Raw genomic sequence first — 22,156 nt, 5'->3', positions numbered from 1 at the left:
AGTCTGACCACTTAAAAAAGTTAAAGCTCTTTGGGTATTTTACATGCACAACCCAAAACACTAAGGTAGAGAAAATAAGTTCTTTTATATTGGAACCCTAGATGAATGCAGTATCAACACTCCAGACCATTTGCTCCAAGTTTCAGCGAAGAAGAAGGCTGTGATTTGAATTTTTATGGACACCACAAAAACATAAGGTGACAATGTTTGGGCTAGTGGTTACCTATGAACATAGTGAAAGGTGAGGAAAACTTTGATAGTCTGACATAAGCTATGAAGAAAGACACTGCGAAATAAAAATAAGAACTCTAAAACCTCTAGTCTATAGCCAACTACAATTGTTTTGACTGGAAACATTTTTCCCCCAAAGAAATAGGAGAGTTATAAACTTTTGGGGTTTCCCCCCCATTTGTTTATGCCCAGACTGAGGTGACCAGATTCTCAGTGAAGAACACATCCAAGGACTTGATTCTATTTCTTTTCTAGAAATAGTTAAGGTTAAGAGCAAAAGCGCACGTGAACCGTAGCTTTAAAAAAAAAAAATGGACAGCCAAATTCAGAATATTGAAGGAACAATGATTTTATTAAATCTGTAATGTTCTGGTACAGTTGCCAAAGTTTAGTGTCTAGTTTGTCTTAATTTCTTTCTCCATAACAACAAGGTGCATTTTGATTTTTATAAAAATTAAACCATCATGCCCCAAACAATACAATTCTTGATTTCAGAGTAATGGTAGTAATCTTAAAAATATGGTCTATGGCCAGGCAGTGGTGGCGCACGCCTTTAATCCCAGCACTTGGGAGGCAGAGGCAGGCAGATTTCTGAGTTCGAGGCCAGTCTGGTCTACAGAGTGAGTTCCAGGACAGCCAGGGCTACACAGAGAAACCCTGTCTCGGAAAAAAAAAAAAAAAGAAAGAAAAGAAAAGAAAAAAATATATGGTCTATGGGTTACTAGATCTCTCATATGAAGTGTAAAACTATGTATGCTTTTAAAATTGTGAGCTTCAAACTAAGGGTCAATGATGCTCTGGGCTAATCCATAAATTTTGGGGCAGGGCCATATGTTTTATGAAATTATTATATATTGCTATGAGATAGTCTGTGGCTTTTTATTCAATTTTCAGGGAGTTCATAGCAACAACAAGCACCACCTTCATGGCTCCATCTTCTTAGAGACTCCTTTATTCTTGTCCCTTTCTACAGTGCAGTGTTAAGAACAAGCGTGCGTGTTTGTCTTGTCCCTCTCTTAGGTTCCTCTGTGCCAGTGTTACAGACATGTGTGATACTCGGTTGGCACAATGCCCTGGCTGAAGTTGATTTGCTATTAGATAGGGCCAGCCATGGCCATAACCTTTGTTGCTTTTGCTGAAGTTTCTGAGAATATTCCAAGGAAAAATAGTCTACGTAATTTTCAGTTCAGAGAATTTGTACAGTGTCATAATTATAAAAGAGAGGAGAAGCTTGACCCACGCAAGCACTGTTCTTGCATCTAATCAGATATCAATCTTCTGAGGTGGACATTGCCAAACACAGTAAACATGCACTGCACGTAAAGATCCCAGCCAACATGGGGAAATGTGCTGAATTTGAAATGATAAAAAGTTTGTAAAAAAAAAAATGAAATAGAAATTTCTTCACTTAAAAATTTATTCAACACACACACAAATCCTAACTCCTTCTCAAGATTACAAAAATCTAAAGTTTTTTTTTCCTTAGAACATTTAGCCTCATTATGGGAAGTGATATGATTTTTAAAAAAATATCATTTTAAAATGAAATCATCTAACACTACACACCATCACCTTTTTAGGACATTGGAATAGGGCAGTTATGTACTTAATTTCATCCTGTCTGAGAAGTATATGTGATAGTGTTTGTTATTAAAGCTAATTTCAAAATATATAATGAGGATACAGTAATTTTCAGGAGGGTTCAAAACATGCTGAGTGTTGTACATTTTTTTTAAATCATCTGTACTATTTATTTACTCTTAAGTATTTAAAACATTGTTATAGGCCAGGTGGTTGTGGTAGATGTAGTTAATCCTAGTACTCAGAAGCAGAGCTCTGAGTTCAAGGCCAGCCTGATCTAAAGACAAGTTCCAGGACAGCCAGGGCTACACAGAGAAACTGTGCCCCCCCAAAAAAAAAGAAAAAAAGAAGTTATCATGATCCTTTCCCTAGTCCTGGCTGCTGTTTTCTCCAAGACTGCTCTACTGGACTGTTGTGTGAAGCAATGCATACAATTTAGCAAGGCACATATCAACTAGGTTTTTTAGATTAGATCAAACCCTGAAGAATGCTTTCTAAAGTAATTTTGTTGTCTTTCTTTTTATTCTGAAGTAGAATCCCTAAGGGAATGGTTGAAAACATACATGAAGTAGGAAGTTGGGATCGGGATCAGTCAACCCTAGCCTCCCATTCTGTGAACAGACTGTGTAGGAGCAGTACAGCCTTCAGGTACTGACTATCATGCTAAAATCTCTAACAACTTCTGTCAGGTAGATTCCTGATGTGAACGTCCTCAGGAAACCTGCCACCTGGCCTTGCTAATGATAGCCACACAGAGCCGTGAGGCTTAGCTGGTCATCACTGGGTGAGGAAGGGTCAGGGTCACTATAGATCTGAGTCAGGGCCAAGCTCAGGATTTCTTTTTTTTCTTTGTAAAATCGTAGTTCTTGTCCAGCCTTCCTGGCTTCCTCCAGCTGCCCTAGGGCTGCACGCAGCTCTTGAGAGAGAATTCCTGGTGATTCACGCTCCTTCATAATCCAGTCCAGGGCCATGTGGCTACGCATCTTTTCATCTAAAGAATATTGGGAATAGTAGGAGATGACTTCCTAGAACCAAGAAACAAAAATTCAGAGTGTCAATAAAGAGAAAGAAAGGTGCATGTGTGCAGAGCCTTCCATACCTCCCCAATCACATGGCTTTCAAACAAGTAACCCTAACTTTAAAAATCTGAAACGAGGGCTAGAGAGATGGCTCAGTGGTTAAGAACTCAATTCCCAGCAACCACACGGTGGCTCACAGCCATCATCTCTAAAGGGATCTGATGTCCTCTTCTGGTGTGTCTGGAAACAGGTATAGTGTACTCATATAAATAAAATAAATCTTTTAAAAAAATATGAAACCAATTTCCATTGACATACTTCTAAAAAGGAAATGATGAACTAATCTGGTCTTGCAAAGCCTGTCACTCCAGAATAAGTCAAAACATAACACTAAAAATTACAAAATGAAGCTCTAGAAAATGCAAGCCTGTCCTTGAAACTGTATTCCTGTAACAACTAATATAAATATAACTTAATTCTTCATTGAACCCTTAAGCCCAGTATCATTGCCTTTGACAAGACAGAAACAGGAAAGGAGCTACACAGACAAGTTGAGTTAGAATAAGATTTGGACATGCCTAGTACAGGAATGGGGAAGGACTCAGTCAAGGGGACTTCAGAACAAACAAGACTCTGAAACCCAAGACTCTACATCCTAGCTTCTGTGCTTTGGTGTGGAACACAGTCCAAGAGTGGGGTCTTGTGAGGAGAATTGTGTTTGTAAAAAAAAAAAAAAAAGCCAAGAACACAAGACTGTTGCGGTAAAGGTTGTATTTGTATTATTCAAATGTTGATTTCTGTACCAGCAAAGAGCTGAGTACTATTCGGATTTTGGTATTGTTCTTTTTATAGATCATCACCTGCCTCATACTCTGTAAGCATGCACCTCCCTCACCTTCTAATTGGTTTAATAAAAAAACCGATGGCCAATAGCAAAGAGAGAGAGAAAAGGTAGGACTTCTGGGTTGAGATAGGAAGCAGGGGTGGAATGAACAGGTGCCGGGTCTGAGCCTGAGGCCTCAGGCTATGTGGCAGGCATAGACTAGATTAGTTGGGCTACTTTAAATTAGACCAGCTAGTTGGGAGATACCCAGTCATAGTGCCTAAACTTTCATAAATGTTAATAAGTCTCTGTTGTGATTCAGGAGCGGGTGGTTCTGAGATAGCCCATCAGTACAAAACAAGAAGAATCTTGTGACCTCAGTCTCCTTAAAAATATAAACGTGTTCTAGGAATGTATTTTCATGCTTTTTCCAAGTGTAGCAGATAGGAGTGAGTTTACTTCCTGTTATTCATTACAACTGACTATTACCTCTATGGAAAGCCATGTGCGTCTGGTCTGCCACATGCAACTTGCCCTTGTGTTTGTACACTTTACTCATGTGACTCTTCTTAACTCTCAAAGTATAAATTGTCAGATGCTCTGAGTAAGCTGGGCTATTGCAAGAGACTCTAGTCCACCTCATATTTTGCCTCAGTTCTCCCAGGTTTCGCTGTCTTTAGATTGTTAAACACTTTGTTAACATAAGGAACATGAATATCCAAGTAGCTCACAATAAGCACAGAAATAAGCTTCAAAAATGCATGGTAGAATGGGCAATTATCATTATTGGTATTACTAAGATACCTTTGTGATACACTATTTCTTGCTTTTGCAGATAATTAAAAATTAACCATTCCTTACAATTCTTCTCTGAAAAAAATATCAATCCATCATGCTGTCATATACATGTTTGATCATGGAGAATGGATGCATTGCTTATTTTTATGTTCAAGAACATATGGTATTTATTTATGACCTTAACAAATTAAAAACAATCATGGAAAAGTGTTTATAACCAAACCAACATATTTCAAAGGACTTTAATAAAATCAAAGGAAAGGGGGAAAAAAACAGCCCAAGCCCTTGTCAGCTACTCGTTTCTTTTCCATCTTTGACAATTTGAGAGCCAGACTTCCTAAGCAGAGAACAGCTCAAATCTCCTGGGGCTGCAGTGCCTCCACCCTCATCATGCTGACTATTAGAGGCTTAGTTCTTCATACAAATTCTAGAAAATTCTCAATAATCAATTATTGTCTTTCAAGTTCTAATGGTGCGTAGAGAAAGGATACATCTCAGAGGGCAACATGGAGAAAGTACACACAGGACACGGGTTATATTTGGTACTAAGAAGAGGAAGAGTTCTTATTCTAAGTAATGAAGACATCCTGAGACATTGCCTCTGGGAAACAAAAGGGAAACCCCTAAACCATAAAATTAAGGTGACTAAATTCAAGGGTGTCCAACTTCATGATCCTTTCTGCTGCTTTTGAGGAACTTTTGGTGGTTGTGAAATAGCCTTTTGGTGTAATGACTCTGTCTGTGTTTAGCAAGGGGGTTTGGAAAGCAGCTCATTCTCTTTCTTTCTGCATTGGAGAGTCCAAGAGGGCACAGATCCAAGGTAAGAGACTGGAGGCACAAGGTAAGTCAGTACCTTATTGAGACCCCAACACTGTCTTAATGGTTGCTTCATTCTGCTTTCAGTATAATGTGCATTCAGATCAACCCTATGCAATGCCAACATTCTAAGTGTGTGGCAGCCTTTGACTCAATATCTCTTCACTTGCTCCTGCCCTTAACTCAATAGGAAAATATAATTGTAAAACAAAGAAATGTGTAAATAGAGGAAGTTTTAGTCAGTATGTGTAAAGTGTAAACAAAACCCTCTTCAAAGTTTGATAAGCTCCTGTCCTTGTCCTCAGCACGCTAACCTGTCCCAAACACACCATCTCACCTGTCGAGAGCACTTTGTTTCACGGAGGGCTTTCAGGCTTCCATTCCAGTGCAGTAGTTGGAAAATGGTCATTAGTTCCTACAAAACCCAAACATCTGTCAGTGATCTTAAAGCAGAAGAACATGTCAGTAAGAGCTGAGCAGATGTAAGTCTGACCCCCAAAAGCAAAGGAAACAAGATATATGATATTGTCATATACCTTGGGACTTTCCAAAGAATAGAGCCCCGAGGCCCCTGAAGTATAATCTCCATTCCCTTGCTGTATCCTATTTTCAATACAAAATTACTAAATGATTGACAAGTATCTTTCAACACTAAAAATATACACATAAAAATAACTGTACACACCAAAAGTTACTTAAGTATGTCAGAACATAGGAAACCTAACATACAAAGTTATATATATGTTATAGAATGTTGTAATAGGCAGAGACTGAAAATATTTCAAATGTTCACTTTTGGAGAACAATTAAAGAATAATTTGTCCATATTACTGAATGCTGCACGCATAATGAATATAAATGCTTAAAAGGTTCTAGGTTTTAAATCATGTGACTGGCATTAAAAAAAAACAACTGAAATTTTAACAATTTAAACTGAAAAATAAATATGCCTATATTACCAAGTAAAATTTATAGGAGTCCATTTGCTTTGAACAATGCTCCTTCCAATATTTGGCCCAAAACGGACCAAACAAAATAGACTCACTCATACTAAAGTTCCGTGTCAACAAGTTGAAATATATTCTTCATCTGACTTTTTCAAAAAGCAAGAAAGGGAGCAGGATATAGTGAGGGAGGTGGGGAGGGTGGGAGAAAAGGAGAGAGAATCTTTGCCAGCATAAAACGAGAGGTAAACCTCTCCGCTTTATACCCAAGGAGCTAAAGGGATCTGCAACCCTATAGGTGGAACAACATTATGAACTAACCAGTACCCCAGAGCTCTTGACTCTAGCTGCATATGTATCAAAAGATGGCCTAATCGGCCATCACTGGAAAGAGAGGCCCATTGGACTTGCAAACTTTATATGCCCCAGTACAGGGGAACGCCAGGGCCAAAAAGTGGGAGTGGGTGGGTAGGGGAGTGGAGGGCAGTGTATTGGGGACTTTTGGGATAGCATTGGAAATGTAAATGAGGAAAATACCTAATTAAAAAAAATTAATTCTAAAAAGAAAAAAAAACCTCTCTGCTTTAAGAATGCCTTAAAATAGCTGGGCGTGGTGGCACACGCCTGGAGTCCCAGCACTCGGGAGGCAGAGGCAGGCAGATTTCTGAGTTCGAGGCCAGCCTGGTCTACAAAGTGAGCTCCAGGACAGCCAGGGCTATACAGAGAAACCCTGTCTCGAAAAAAAAAAAAAAATGCCTTAAAATATGGACAGTGTGGTTGTATTCACCTTAAAAAGGGTTCGGCATTCAGTGATTTTAGCCTTGAGTGAGCACAACAGGGACCTGTCAGCTCTGTTCTCACTTCCCTGTCTGATGTCAAGGTGAGCAGAAGACCAGCAGGCTGAATTTTTCCATTTTCCTAATGTGGTCACAGCTAGCAGTTTTTCACTGCAATTAGCTGTGTTTTACTTATGTAGGGATTTAGCCTTTGTTCTTTGCTTTGTTTTGTTATTTAGCTAGACATAAATTATGGATCGATACCATAAACCACAACCATGTAAACACTGGAAAATAACATTATCTAATTAAGAAAGTTCCTGCTTGTGAAAACAGTTATGAGATCTTAGCATCTAGACAGGTGTCCTATTGATGATTCATAACTACAGCCTTTCACTGCTTTTCTTCACTTCTGTTTGCTCACGAACATGTTTTTCTTCTGAGAGGCATAGCCTTAGGTTGCAGGCACGTTAAGATTATCTGGTGTATTTTGGAAATGTGGGATTATCAGAAGAACGAACAGCACTAGTCTCAGCTCTACAGTTGCTATTTCTACTTTTCATCCTGAAAAGTTGGACATGTTGTCCTTACTCCACCATACAAATGACACCAAGGGACACTGCACTTGAAGTAAAAGCAAAACCATTTGTTTCCATCAATAAAATATCATACAGATATAAACTAAGTTGGTCCTTTCACGCCGAACAAAGACCCCAATGTCCAGTGTCCCAAGTCAAATGCCCAGAGACTTCTGTCACAGCCCTTTTCTCCGGCCCCACTCGGTTTCAGTCCAGCGCATCACTACAGGAATATGCAAAAGCTGGATCACTTCAACACGCTGCTAAATCTTGCCTAGCAGGGCTCTCATCACCATGGCTGTCAATCCACTCATCAGAGTATTCCCTGTTGCTCAGGAGTAAATTTCTGCTGCCTCCCCCAATGTTCCCTTCAAACCCATACTATTACCGTTTATGCCACTGTGGCTTTGTAGCCACCAAATGAATATGAATTCCCTATGCTCTATGTTGTAATAAGAGGCCAATATTTGAAGTTTCTTTGATTTCACATTAAAAATCTACTTGAATTTTGCACCCATTATATTTTTATTTGGGTGTCATGTATATAAATACATAGACATGTGGGTGGATGTGTACAAGAATGTTAATGAGTGTAGAGTTCAGAAGTCCTGCTCAGTAACTCAGCCACTTTTTGTTGTTGTTTTGTTTTGTTTTGTTTTGTTTTTTGAGACAGGGTCACACCAAACTTGGAGCTCACTGATTTGGCTAGACTGCCCAGCAAGCCCTAAGTATCTTCCTGTCTCCATCTTCCTACTGCTCAGACTACAGGCTTGAGCCACAAGCCTGGGTTCTTATGTTCATGCTAATGGCAGAATTAAAGTCCTCTTGTCTCTGTGTAATCACTTCAGCCTGAGCAATCTCTACATCCCTGTATTTATTTTTTAATGAACAACAACAGCAACAACAACAAAAAAATCACTCTGCTTCTTCAGTTGACCCCTTGACTATCCCAAATCTGTGGTTGGTTTAATTTTTTTTTTCTAGTTCTGGAGATCAAAAACAGAACCTTGTACATGCTTGGCAAGCCCCCTACCATTGACACATGCTCACAGTCCCTATGTAAATTGACATATGTTCACAGTCCCTATGTAAATTTGGCAGACGAAGAAGAGAGGCTGGACTAGTGTTGCAGTTTCTAGTACTCATTGTAGGATTTCCCTGAGATAACTCTGAGAAATAACTTACTGCTAATATGGCTCTTGATTTCCTCTCTGATGGTTTTTGTTGGTGATGTATATTCTTTTTTCTTCAGGATCTTCTGAGACCACAGTCTCATCTCTGCACCAGTGCCTGTCTGCTTCTTGTTGATGGACTGTTGTCCATCCATCTAGAGAACCTCCTAGAACTTTGCAACCCATGGATATAATGTGAACAGAACCAGAAAGCTTTCTCATGCCCCTTTGGCAAACTTCTCCCAAAGTCTTCCTAAAAAGGCTGGAACTCTTCTTGCCTCTAGGAGAAAGGTCAGTCCCTCCCTACTGCTCTGATTTATCTAAAAAGTACTTCCTCCAGAGTGTGGCTCTGGTTTTTACATTTCTTTATGGAAGGTGACCGCCTTCTCCTCCACATTCTTTCTATCCTGGTCTAGCTTTTGCCCTGCTGTGTACAAACACTTGCCAGCATTGTATAAGATATACCTAATTACTTACAAACACTTCTGTTCCATTTCCTTATTTCCTTTCATGAGACCAAAATCTTTTTTTTGTTGTTGTTGGTTTGTTTTGTTTGCTGGGTTTGTCTTTTTTTTTTTCCAAGACTTTGTAGCTCTGGCTGTCCTGAAGCTCAGTTATGTGGACAAGGCTGATATCAAACTCAGAGATCCACCTGCCTCTTCCTCCTGAGTGCTGGGATTACAGGTGTCTTCACAACTTCCTGAGTGAAAATTAGTGCTGAGCCCAGTGCTTCCATGCTCTGTCTGACTTAAAGGGAAAGCCACGCACAGTTTCAGAGGACTTCTATAAAGAATTGTTTTCTGGTTTCACTGTGATTCCTGCTGCCTGGTTTTTTACCCTGGCTTTGAATCTGATCAAGCCCTGACCTGCACAGGAACTTGGAGTCACCTACTCTGTGAGGACTTGCTCTGTTCTTCTGTTGTAGAGTTTGTTAAATAGGCTAATCTAATCACGGAGGTTTGGGAGCCTGGCTGGACTGAAAGGAACTCGAGCAGCTAGCTCATTGGAGTGAGATATGTGAGGCAAGATTTAAACTGGGTGGGGTGATTCATGAATCTTCTCCATCTTTTAAAAATCTGTATTTTGTGCCAGTCATTGTAACACACCGGTTCACCTCCAGTACTGAGGCGGCGGCAGAGGCAGGTCTTGTGGGTTCAAGGCAAGCCTGACTACCTACTGAAACCTTGTCTTAAAATAAATAAATAAATAAATAAATAAATAAATAACGTTGTTTTTCTTTGTATTTTGTTTATTAGGATGGTGTTTTGCAATCATTTTGAACTTAAAATGCATTGTATAAAACTGTCTATCTTAATCCCTGAGCTTCTTAAAGCATCAGATCTTAAAGACTGATGTATCACTTGCCACTCCTGATCTGGGCCTTTTGGGTTTGTCTCAGCAAACTGCCCTGGGTTGGATCCTCAACTTAATAGTTTTTCAGCACAGGCCCTGGCATTTTTATTTTGCACTGAGCTCCCATGAATTATATAATTGGTCTTGGTCAGCAACGTGAATTGTAAGCTGAATGGAGAATAAAAGCCTGTATTTTCTTTGCTTGGCGGGGGAAAATTGCAGTTGCTGCTCTTGTCCACAGTTCCCTGTTTTACTTTGTCATTCATTTCGTTTAATCCTGCAACAACTGGGCTCTATCTTGGAAATGGCCTGCCTGGTTTCACAATGGCTTTTCAGCCACTCTGAGCCGCTTTGAGTTGCCTCTTCTGGAAGTTTGGGAGGCTGACTCGGTTCTGTGATTCATCAGAAATAAGAAAAACAAACACCGTAAATGGAGAACTTGGAAAACAGGTGGGCACCATCTCCCCACCCAAGAAAATGAGTTTAAGAGGAAATTTGTTTATGGGATGAGGCTTTAAAAGGCGACCTGGAGAATTTAGCACAGATGTAAATAAACAACTCTTCCTTGGATTGCATTAGTCTTCAGAATAAATATATTAACCAGCTTCAGTCAAATTCTGCCTAGAATCTGACCTTGACAAGACCCAGCGCCCGCTGGTTGCGGCTCCTGTCCCTCCCCCTAACAGCAGGCAGTTTTCTCCCTGGCAAGCTTACCTCACAATAGGCACTCCTTCCCTCCCAAGGAGTGAAGGAAAGCTGAAGCCTATTGCGGTTCCTCAGCGCAGCAGGACTGGCCCACAGAAAATCCAAGGGCATTCCCAAGACACCAGCCTTGTTTTTCTACGCTATAGTCAACCATTCCTAGATCCAAAACTCTTCGGTAGCAACCCCAGCTCCGGGAGGGGGCACTGATTTGTGCCTCTGCCGAAATAGCACAAATCTGTATTCACTTCCCTTTACGCGTAGACACAAGCTGATAACATCTGTCCAGACCCCGTGGTACACGCTAGGTCACAGCAGGCAAGCGGAAGGAGAAGCTGGACTCCCTGGGTCCTCCCTCCTGACCCGAGGACTTGGGTTTTCCTGCCTTCTCTCTTTTTCCTTTGTCCTTATACTGCTCCCAGCCGTCTTTCTGAAGTATTTCTAGAGTGTGATTTACGTGATTATATATCATTTAAATACCTTACTATGGACCACACATAAAGCAGATCAGCAAGGCACGGGTTAAAGTAACATGGACCAGAGATTGAGGAGAGAGTCTTCATAGTACTTAGAAGGAGTTTTAAGAAAAAAATAATTTAAAAAAATTGCCTCATCAGCTTTGGCAGGCTAAGTGACTTTTCCTCTTATAAGAAGACCTATTCTGGATACTTTATAAATGCCCAGGTCTATAAAATGACACTATTCTTTTTATTTAGTTGTCAAAATGAATTTCAACACAGGCAAGCTCACAGATGTAAAGTGATAGGTACTCACACATAGGTCTATATGTTTTTAATTGCGTGGATTTTCTCTTCTGCCATTCTTTTTGCCTGTTATTTTCTCCTTTGTTTAAGGTTATTGTAGGGGAGCATTATAGACCCTTTATAGCTTCCCCCTTTTTTGTAAGGGAGGGGGCCATAAAACATTTTGACGGGGAGTTACCTAACCTCTTTTGAAGCTTGTGGTTACACGGTGTGTGTGTGTGTGTGTGTGTGTGTGTGTATGTGTGTGTGTGTGTGTTGTGTGGAGTGGGGGGATCCATCCATGAAATGTTTTAAAGTAATTCAGTCCTCCAGAGTCATCCTTGACCTTCATGGAGTGTTTACCTTATGCCAGGCTGTTCTAGACTCTTCTCATTACATCCGGTTTCACCTTCACCCTGGCACTGTGGCGTAATACTGGTATTTCCTCAGATTTATACACAAATGAAGAAACAGATCTTCAGATATGGAACAGAATAAGACTAAAACCATCTAGTCCATTCCACATGTCCTCAACTACTCCAGAGAAAAGTAGGGGCGTTGGGCCTCAGCTGCAACACAATGATTAAGTTTTACCACGATAAACATTATTTGTCCATAAAGTTTTCTAGATCTGATTACTTCTTGAAATCAAACCTAAGAAAATAGAAGCAGTGTGGGTATGGGACTATTCATTTTAACTGTTGTTCTCTGTGGTAGGATATTTTAGTTCACTTAAGCTTAGCTGTTTAGAGGGGCAAACATTTCCTGCCAAATCACTGATGAATTTTCATCTGCCTATTGCCAGAATTTGAGAATCAGATATGTAAGAAAAGGAGAGAGATTGCCTTGCATGGGTCTGAAGCCAGGAGCTCAGCCATCTCTCTTTCTCTTTTTTTTTTTTTTGGAGTTTTTCAAGACAGGATTTTTCTGTGTGGCCCTGGCTGTCCTGGAACTCACTCTGTAGACCAGGCTGGCCTCGAACTCAGAAATCCGCCTGCCTCTGCCTCCCAAGTGCTGGGATTAAAGGCGTGCGCCACCACTGCCTGGCTGAGCTCAGCTATCTTTCAAGTAAAGATAATCTCCCTTGGAAAATAACCTATGGGTAATAACTGTTTCATATAGCTGTTATAAGGGTTACATTACAGCAATAATTGTCAATACTCAATATTATGATCCCAACATATAAATAAGAATCAGATATTGATACCATTATTAATGTAGTTTTTCATATTACCAATACAGCCAATTGTAATTAAACATCAGTAAGCCCAAAATGTATATGGTACAACTAACCCAGTGAATCTCAGAGCTTTGCATAGAATACCTTCAACACGCTCAAAATATTTGCATTGGCTTGCAGTTAGGCAAAAGTTTATAATAAAATATTAAATATCTTCTGTGATTTATTGAGCGATCTACTGAAGAGACAAGGAGTGGAATTGTTTTCATGCCATCATAAAAGTGAGAAATCATAAATTGAGGATTGTGTGTGGTAAGTAGCAGAGTTCCTCAGCTGTTACTGCTTGTCAGATGTGGATGGCATGGTGCTAATTTTGGTCTCCCTCATAGGAGGGAGAGGCACATGTTTTTCAATAGAAACATCACAACTGAAGTAGTACTTTAGAAGGTACCTCCATAGAATCCGTGACTTCTAAAAAATTAAGGAAGAAATGGTCATAAGCAGTATTTTTAACTACTTGATTTTGTCTTAGTCCTGAAGATCTGGTGAACTGCTACTGAGTTGCAAAACAGTCATCACTCACCTGTTTCTAAGAAATATAAAGTGGCAGGCTCTCCATGTAGTTCTGCATGGTTTTAAATGAGTGTGTCTTTTCTCAGGTGCCATTCCCCTTTCTCCTGGTATTCTCTTCTATGTTTTGGGATGTTTTGTTTTGAAAAATAATAGGCTCTTTATTGTTCTCCCTTTTTGTTTTAAGACAGACGTCTTGAAGTTTGGGGGCAGGGAGCCTCCCAAGAGCAGTGTACCATGATTGTTATTTGATTTGGCTTATTGAATGTGGTTAAATAGAAGTTACCATGCTGGATTCTAAAAGAGCGAATTATTTACAAGCAGACCGTTGGAAAAGAAGGGCTAGTGATAAGAGTTGCATGTCTTGGGGCTGGAGAAATGACTCAGTAGCTACGTATGTGTCCTTTAACTCCAGCTCCAGAGAGATCTGATGCTCTACCCTCCACAAGAACCTCAATTTATGTACACACGCGCGCGTAGAGACACACAGAGACACACTTAGTAAAAGTAAAGAAATAAGATGAAAAGAGTTGCACATCTCCCAAGTTTCCAGATTAGAGCATCAAACAAATAAGTGGCAGCGAGTCAGGCACCTGAAACTCCAGCATAGTCTTCCCCATGTTTGACTCCAGCATGTAGTGATAGGCTCCCACACTTGTGCTTGGGTCATCCGCATCATCTAACGTGCCCTTGGGAAGGAAAGAAAACAAAGAAACGATCACTGATAATTTCTTCCCTTCTTTAAAGGACCAGGACCTAATCCTATTATTGCCCTAAAGAGGTTGATTTGCAGTTGCTCTTGGAGTCTCACATGACTCCAGTAAAGAGTGTTTCAGAGTCAGCTTGAATGTGGCTTTTGCTTAAAATGGTAGCACTTTGTGTAGCTGCTGATAGGACAATGATTCCAAAGTAGGAATTCCTGTATATTTGCTATATAATTTGATGCTTTTGTGTCTGCTCTGTATGGTTGTCACTGGGAGTTACTGAAACCTTGAAACATTGACCTTACCCTGATTTCAAGGATAATCAGGCAAGACTCTACAATAGAACTTAAGTGCAGTTGTATGGCCCCTTCCTTTCTTCCCGCATGTCTCTTAAAGGAAACTTTTCATAATACGCTACTGTTGGGCGTCTGTTGGTTTATATTTTTTATACTCAGACCACTTAATATTTAAGAATCAAGGTAGGCGACAGGTAGAAATGAAGTTCGTTTTCAGCTTTCTTGTAGGGAACGGCACCAAGCAGCAAACACAAGCTCTCTGAAATGGCATTCAGACCTCCTTCTGAGGTCTCCCTCTACCCCATGGCCTTCGAGTCCCAGGATGGTGGGCGATAGCAAGGTTCTGAGACTGAACAAACAACTGTCAGCGTCAGACAGCAGTAAATGTATAGCTTTGCATGCAATAACATTAACACAGTGCTTCTGAAATATTTATGTTGGCCTTTTAGAAATCCTAGGGGAAATCCATCCAGAGGTCTGCAAGCCATATATATTCTTGCTCTTTAGAAATTTCCATGAAAAATGACAAATTGCATTTACATTGAGAGCCCTTTCCTGTTCCTAAGTAAATTCCACGTGTATATAAATCAGGCATCATTTTCCTAACTTCTCTTCCTCAAAGGCACTTGAAATTTACAGGGTCAGAAAATAAAGGCTTCCTTTTCTCTTCAGACCAGATAGAGTGCAGAACTCTCCACTTTCTCCCAGCCAGCCTACCAGCCCTACTGTCCTGCAGGCCCATCTCTCCTCTAAGTGATAAGAGCACTTCATAAGGGGAAAGAGTCCCTAATAGTCTGATCATCTCCTTTGGCAGGGCAGCAGCTGCCCTGTAAAAACAGAGTCTGTCAATTCAAGGCAACAAAAGGGAGTGGGGGATGTGGTCACACAATGGCCTTTAATTCCAGCCCTCAGGAGGCAGTAGCAGGCAGATTCCTGTGAGGTCCAGGCCAGACTAGTCTACATAGTGAGTTCGAGGACAGCCAGGACTAAGTTGTAAGACCCTGTCTGAGAGAGGAGGGGGTGGAAGGGTGAGGGGTAGGGGTGAGTGGAGAAGAGGAGATAAAGGGAGAATGAGAAAGGTGACAAAGTTTGTTCTTCTATAGTTCAAGCTCCTGCCCTTGAGCACACACAGAAAAACATCTGCTGTAGGTGGGGCTCAGGTTTCCTCTGTGGCTTACAAGTGGAGATAGTGGGCAGGAACTCTCCACCATTTACTGAACACGTAAATATCCAGCCATAGATGGCTGAGAGAGTTCCCTATTTAAATTTCTAAGACCCATTTTGTTATGTCATTTTTTTTTTCTCTCAAAGCATTTAATTGTACCTGTCACAGAAACTTTCAACACTTACCGGAGAAGGTGAACACCTAGGAACCATGATTATTCTAACACATAGAGCTGTCTAAGCAGCCCACAGTATTTTAGTACTATAAATTGCAAACCTGCATGCTAGCTGGGAAATTAGCATTTACAGTAGGGACTTCACATAATTAGCATGATTAGTTCAATTTGGGGAAAATTAGAACTGGTTTGTCATTCGATTATAAATCTTTCTTCCATTGCCTACATTCTTGGACCATTGGAATCAGTGTAATCATGTGACATTCCTCACCCCGAATCTTGATCGTTTTTGATCCTGGCTTGTCAAGAGTATTGGCAAAATGCACAATGAGCAGCTAGCTCCACCTTCATGAGTTTCAACCTAAGGTTTATTTTGCTAAATGTTAGTAAGTCACTGGACAAAATCTAACCTCCACATTGTTGAAATGAGAAATTTGCTTACTTTAGTATTTCCCAAGATTCAAATGTCCCCATGTTATCACAGAGGCCACATCTTTCTTGCCCTTCCCCCGCCCCCTCGGTACTCACCCTGGTGGAGGCTACTGCTTCCTGAACACTCTCCATGATGAACTCCTTGGTGATCCTTCGGGAGGGTAGCTCATTGAAGAGAGAGTTGATGAGCGCCACTTTAGCAGCATCCCGCCTGGCCTCAGCTCTACTTAAGCAGCACTTGAGAAGGAAGGAGAGGGAGTGTTAAAGAAGTCAGCATCTCACAATTCCAACACTGCATTTCCACGTATCCATTTATATGGGTTCTGGACTCAGACTGTTGGTGTTCAGCTCTTAACTGTATAAGCCTTTGAACTAGTTAATTATTCTCTGTGTGTGATGTCCTTCTTAGTAACATAATAGTAGGGTTGAATCTGAAATTGATTAGTTGATATGCAGAAACTCTCATCCAACACAAGAGATCTAACACACCCACATATAAGCAAGAAGGCTTTTGGTAGAGCATGAGGCAGCAAATCTTTCAAACTTTAGATATCTCCCAAGGGTTAGAATACTTAGATCAGAGAGTTTCTGCATATATGGTTTTATTTTGTGCTATAAACTTGGCCAGAAATATAAAGGGCCATAAGATTTGAGTCAGGTTGTCCTTCAGTGATGCTTAAATGCTGCGTCTTTGGGAATTTTGGCCTACCACTTTCAAGCCAGGCTGCAGGCCCCGACCATATTTGAGTATAATTGTTTGCTGGTCATTCCCTGCTGTCTCCTACCTTCATGCCTTGATTATTACACATTTTTCTTTGTGTCTCTCCCCTATTACATAATTGTGATGTAATTTCTTTGCATCCCTGCCCTATTATGATATACTGAATGGATAACAGACTGAAGTATAGGCTAGTCAGTAACAAACCAATAAAACACCTAATAAAATGTGTAAGAAGTTCTTTCAAGAATAAATATATATACTTCTTATTGTTAAAAAGTACCATTCCTATACACTTTTATGGTATTGTGAGCCAGCAATATGAAAGTATATTAAGCATGGGCTAAAATTCATAAGGATAATTGGCTATTATGCTCAGACCCTGATATGAGCATTTTTGCCAATGTATAGGCAAAACAATGTTATGTTTATTATTCTTTGACAAACTAGTTTCCCATTAAAAAAGCAAGGGTTTTGCCAATATTACACAACATTTGTAACAGCAACTCGTTTTAATATAAGTTTGGCTTTACAAAATCTACAACAGATCTTTAGGATTTTAAAATTTAGGAAATAAAAGTCAGATCAGAGCAATCTTAAGAAATACTTTTCTGTCTAAATAATAGTAGTTTAAGCCAACTTTGTGTGTATGTGTGTGTGTGTGTGTGTGTGAGAGAGAGAGAGAGAGAGAGAGAGAGAGAGAGAGAGAACACTACATAGTTAAAAGAAGCTATCTATTTAAGTAGAGCAACTAAGTACTAGATCAAAGGACGCATGTACATTTACAGCAGTATGGCACTGCTTCACAGATCAAAGTAGAGTCAGGCAGGCAGGCAGGCAGGCAGGCAGGCCGTAGACAGAGCCTTTACCAGGGAAGCATGAAAAAAGAAGGTGGGGGACTCAGCTAATATCAAGATGTGAAATCAGACACCTGCCGTCACTTGTTTTATTATTTCAGTGTACTGTTGGGTTTTTTTGTTTGCTTGCTTGCTTGCTTTTCCCTCCCAATGGGGAGAAAGTGTGCCTGTTAATAAGCACATAAAACCAGCTCAGAGCCATCCAAGAACTTTTCTCCCTATTGTCCTTTGTATTTCTGAAAGACAAGTTCCTCAGAATGTCTTTAATGTTAGCCAGCTGCTTTCTTCTGAAACTACAAATCCAAGCCAGTAACTGCCGCCTGTTTTGGTTTTGAGAGCTTTAAGGAGGGCCTTTCCCCCATAAGAACTTGTACTTGGGCAAGCAATTTAGCTCATTTGCAGTCTGCTTGGGGTGTCAAAACCAAAGTCCAGATGCTCCTGTAAGAACAAGCACTTTCAGAGTCACCACCAAACAGTGGGGACCACTGTAAGAAAATAAAATATGGCAAGTTACAGGGTGTTTTATTGTTTTCCAAACTGGTTATCAGGGCCATCGATAGGGGTAAGTGAAGTATGATGTTATTTCAAAGCAGCTCCCTGCTGGAATTAGACTTTCCCATATGGTTTATTCTCACTGTTTTTCCACCAGACCTCATCATAAATACAGATCTGTAAACTGCTTTATGTGCCCCCCCCATTCTTATTCGCTAATACAGAGAGACAGCTTCCATCCTCTGCACTCTGAAAGTTCTGAGCTTGAATATTCAACAGTCATGATCTTTAGCAAAGTCAGCTGTGGACTTCTTAGGCATGTGAAATGAGATGCATTGTGAGTGGCCAGCAGACCCCACTCCATTTCCATTAAACTTTCTAAATTCTACTGGATAAGAAAATTTCCCCAAGCCCAAATCCTTTGGCTTTGTATTTTATTTTGGAGTTTAGGTCATCTGCTGGTCATCAGGAGCCCATAGATGACCCAATGAAGATCTCCACTGAATCTACCCCAAAACTCAAGTCCAGTAGTTCAAGACCCTTGATGCTCATTTTGCTGTTACTTGGTGACTTGTTAAATACGTCTAATTCCAGGCACCAAACTGATTAATAAAAATAACTTTATATAATAAAGTGAATAGTGAATGGTATGCATGTATGTATCTGGGGGAGGGGGTACTGATTTCAGGCATATGTGCATCATTGGATGTGCCTGGAGGACAGTCTTTAGGGGAATATGTCTAGAGGTAAGCAGACAATTTTGGGAGTCCATTCCCTCCTTCTACCACAGGTCCCAGAGAGTCAGCATCAGGCAAATCATCTTACCTGCTGAGACATCTTGCTGGGCAGCTTACTTTTTGGGATGGGATCTTCCACTGAACTCAGAGGTGACCAATTAATTAGATTGGCTGGGTAGTAAGCTTGAAGACCCAGTGCTGAGATCTGAGATGGTAGGTACATGTTTTTATGCCTCACTTTTTTTTTTAATATGTGGGTACTGGGGGTCAAACTCATAACCTCACACTTGTGTAGCAAACACTTGATCAACTGACCCAACTCCCCAGCTCCCAAATATGCATTTTAATAAGCCTTCCAGATGATTCTGAAGTCCCTAGGCTCGTTCTTAGAAAAATGCTTCTTCAGCTGCTTCTGCCTATCCCACTTCTAACTGGCAGTGGCAGAACCCGGTTTTGTAGGTCTTGAGCCTTACAATATTTCATGAAACTTATTTAAGAAAAACAATGACAAATTTCAAGTAAGATATGTTGACATTATGCTTTTAGTCAGCCAGCATAGACGCTTCCTTGTCTTCCTGATAAATCCCCCTTTGTGAACACAGAACAATGCTAGTTTCTCAGTAGAGGAACTGTTCTATATAAGAATCAAGTAAGGCAAAATTCAGGTTAAAAAGTTCTTTGATAGTCCTTCTAAAAGTTTATGGCTTTTCTAAATTACATTAAAGTTCTGCTTTTATTCTCAAAAGGTTTTTATTTCTTCTGTGAACAACACAATGTCAAGATACAATTAAGATTAATCTGTAGGCTGTCCTCAAATCAAATAGTAGCTAATCGTGTACTCTTCCTTTCTTTCTTTCTCTCTCTCTCTTTCTTCTTTCCTCTCTCTTTCTTTCTCTATTTCTCTCTTTCTCCCTCTCTCCTTCTCTCCCTCTCTGTCTCTCCCTTTCTCCCTTTCTTCCTTCCTTCCTTCCTTCTTTCTTTCTTTCTTTCTTTCCTTCCTTCCTTCCTTCTTATTTTGAATGCAAAGAAGTTCTTAGAATTAAAATTTGGTAATCACAGGCAAATTTTAAGTAGGAATGCCTAACAAGAAATCAGTATCAGTCGGGCAGTGGTGGTGCACACCTTTAATCCCAGCACCGGGGAGGAAGAGGCAGGTGGATTTCTGAGTTTGAGGCCAGCCTGGTCTACAAAGTGAGTTTCAGGACAGCCAGGGCTATACAGAGAAACCCTGTCTCGAAAAAAACAACAACAACAACAAAAAAACCAACAACAAAAAGAAATCACTATCATTTTTAATAACTTATGAAACACTTTAAAACTGTTTATTGATGTGCTCCTTATATATTTTCTTGTCATTCTGACACAATTCAGAATGAAGAATAACTTTCATAAAATTTGTCAATGGATTGATTTTCTTCCATAGCTTGTTTTAGAAAATAAGCAAGATGCATGTGCCAAGTCATCATTTTTATATCCAAGATTTTATTGAACGTATATCCTACATATGGTAGGTTCTGTTGGAAGGCATATGGAAAGATATCAAGTCCATATTAACAGACTTCCTAGAATTATTCATCCATGTGCTTTAAAGATCAAGAAAAAGGCCCTTCTTGTCTGAAATCTCCAGAGCTAAATTAAGTACACTCTACTCAGAGCCTTTGTAACATCAGCTGAGGATCTGCAGAGGCATGGTGAGCAAGATTTGGAATAACTGTAATGTTAAGTGTCTGCAAAAGTTAAAGACTGTAAGGATATGAAAACCCAAATTAAAGATTCATCCTTGCTGGTGTTAAAGACAGATCTTTAATAATTTAGAGGACCTTGCTTAACAGTGCATTGTACCCAAGGGGTACAAGGGGTACCCAGGCTAAGATTTTGCAAGTGACAAAACAAATAAACCAACTGCAAGAAGTGAGAATTCTTTTCCTAATCTTAGATGCTGTAATGTCTGTCTTTCATGTGGTTGAGAACATTTTGCCTTTGCAACCTGCAGTCTAAGTTTCTGCAAGTGACTTGCAGAGTTTGTGTGTATGGCCTGTGGGCTCTGGTCAGTGTCACCAACACCTCAGTTTCATCCTGACAGCAAGCAAGCCTTCAACAAATAGAATTCCACAAGCCAGACCCTACTACTCTCAGTTCTTTAACACTTTGACCTCTCTGGTCAAAGCATGAACATTTGTATGTGTTCCAATATATTAGGTTGTGGATATATTAGCATCTGCCCCTTCCAAATGCAGATGTGAAAAGGGCAACCTTTGAGCCTCCATCACTCAGGTTAATAGCATCTCTGCAGGTCAAGCTGGAGGCAAGTATGTGGGGAACAATTCTGAGCTCTGTGTGTACTGAGAACAGGGGTTGCTAGGCAGGGAGGGGGGAGGGGGGAGAGGGGGCTGGTTTGGGAGTCCAGTGTTCAGGAAAAATTCACAAGTTCCTGTTAGCTTAGAGGAATATTTCAGGCATATGGTGGGCCAGAATGTTATTTTCATAATATAAACCACCTGCTCCCCTCCTCATTTACCTCTGCTTGAAATGCTATTCTACACATGTACCTCGACCAAAGTCCCTGGTAATCATTATAATTCTAAATTGTATTATGCTCCTTCAGGATTTTCTCTCTCCCTCCTTCCTCTCTCCTTCTCTCCCTCCTTCCCTCCCTTTCCCAATTTCCCTCTCCTTCTCTCTCTCCTTTCCTCTTTCCCTCCTAGCCTTTCTTCCTTCTTTTTTTCTTCTCCATCTTTTTTCAAGTTAAGTTGAAGATACAATGAACTAATCAAAGCTCAAATTTTTTGGCTTGTTTTGGTGGCTAGAGAGATGGATGGCTCAACAATTAAGAGTACTCACTGTGGATATTAGCCCAAAACCTAGGATACCCAAGATATAAGATACAATTTCCTAAACACATGAAACTCAAGAAGAATGAAGACTGAAGTGTGGACACTATGCCCCTCCTTAGAATTGGGAACAAAACACCCATGGAAGGAGTTACAGAGACAAAGTTTGGAGCTGAGACGAAAGGATGGACCATCTAGAGACTGCCATATCCAGGGATCCACCCCATAATCAGCTTCCAAACGCTGACACCATTGCATACACTAGCAAGATTTTATCGAAAGGACCCAGATGTAGCTGTCTCTTGTGAGACTATGCCGGGGCCTAGCAAACACAGAAGTGGATGCTCACAGTCACCTAATGGATGGATCACAGGGCTCCCAATGGAGGAGCTAGAGAAAGTACCCAAGGAGCTAAAGGGATCTGCAACCCTATAGGTGGAACAACATTATGAACTAACCAGTA

At 40.4% G+C, this 22,156-nt stretch overlaps 1 protein-coding gene across 2 annotated transcripts in view; it reads right to left on the bottom strand.

The window, feature by feature from the left end:
- Positions 1 to 555: 555 nt before the first annotated feature.
- The window catches only part of Lix1 (limb and CNS expressed 1), a 56,702-nt gene continuing 35,101 nt past the window's right edge, over positions 556 to 22,156 (bottom strand). The window contains exons 3-6 of one of the 2 annotated variants that reach the window (NM_025681.2): positions 16,155 to 16,295; positions 13,880 to 13,975; positions 5,606 to 5,683; positions 556 to 2,837 (exon numbers count right to left, since the gene is read on the bottom strand). In NM_025681.2, the coding sequence (NP_079957.2) occupies positions 2,550 to 2,837; positions 5,606 to 5,683; positions 13,880 to 13,975; positions 16,155 to 16,295 (603 nt within the window). In that variant the 3' untranslated portion in view covers positions 556 to 2,549. Of the gene's footprint in view, positions 2,838 to 5,605; positions 5,684 to 10,805; positions 11,414 to 13,879; positions 13,976 to 16,154; positions 16,296 to 22,156 lie in introns of those variants that run through there. The other variant, XM_006524797.4, reaches the window with a different exon arrangement.

Source organism: Mus musculus, chromosome 17 (assembly GCF_000001635.26).
Source record: "Mus musculus strain C57BL/6J chromosome 17, GRCm38.p6 C57BL/6J".
NCBI lineage: Eukaryota > Metazoa > Chordata > Mammalia > Rodentia > Muridae > Mus > Mus musculus.
Note: the sequence above shows the minus strand (reverse complement) of the source record. Positions and strands in the feature narration are given on the sequence as shown.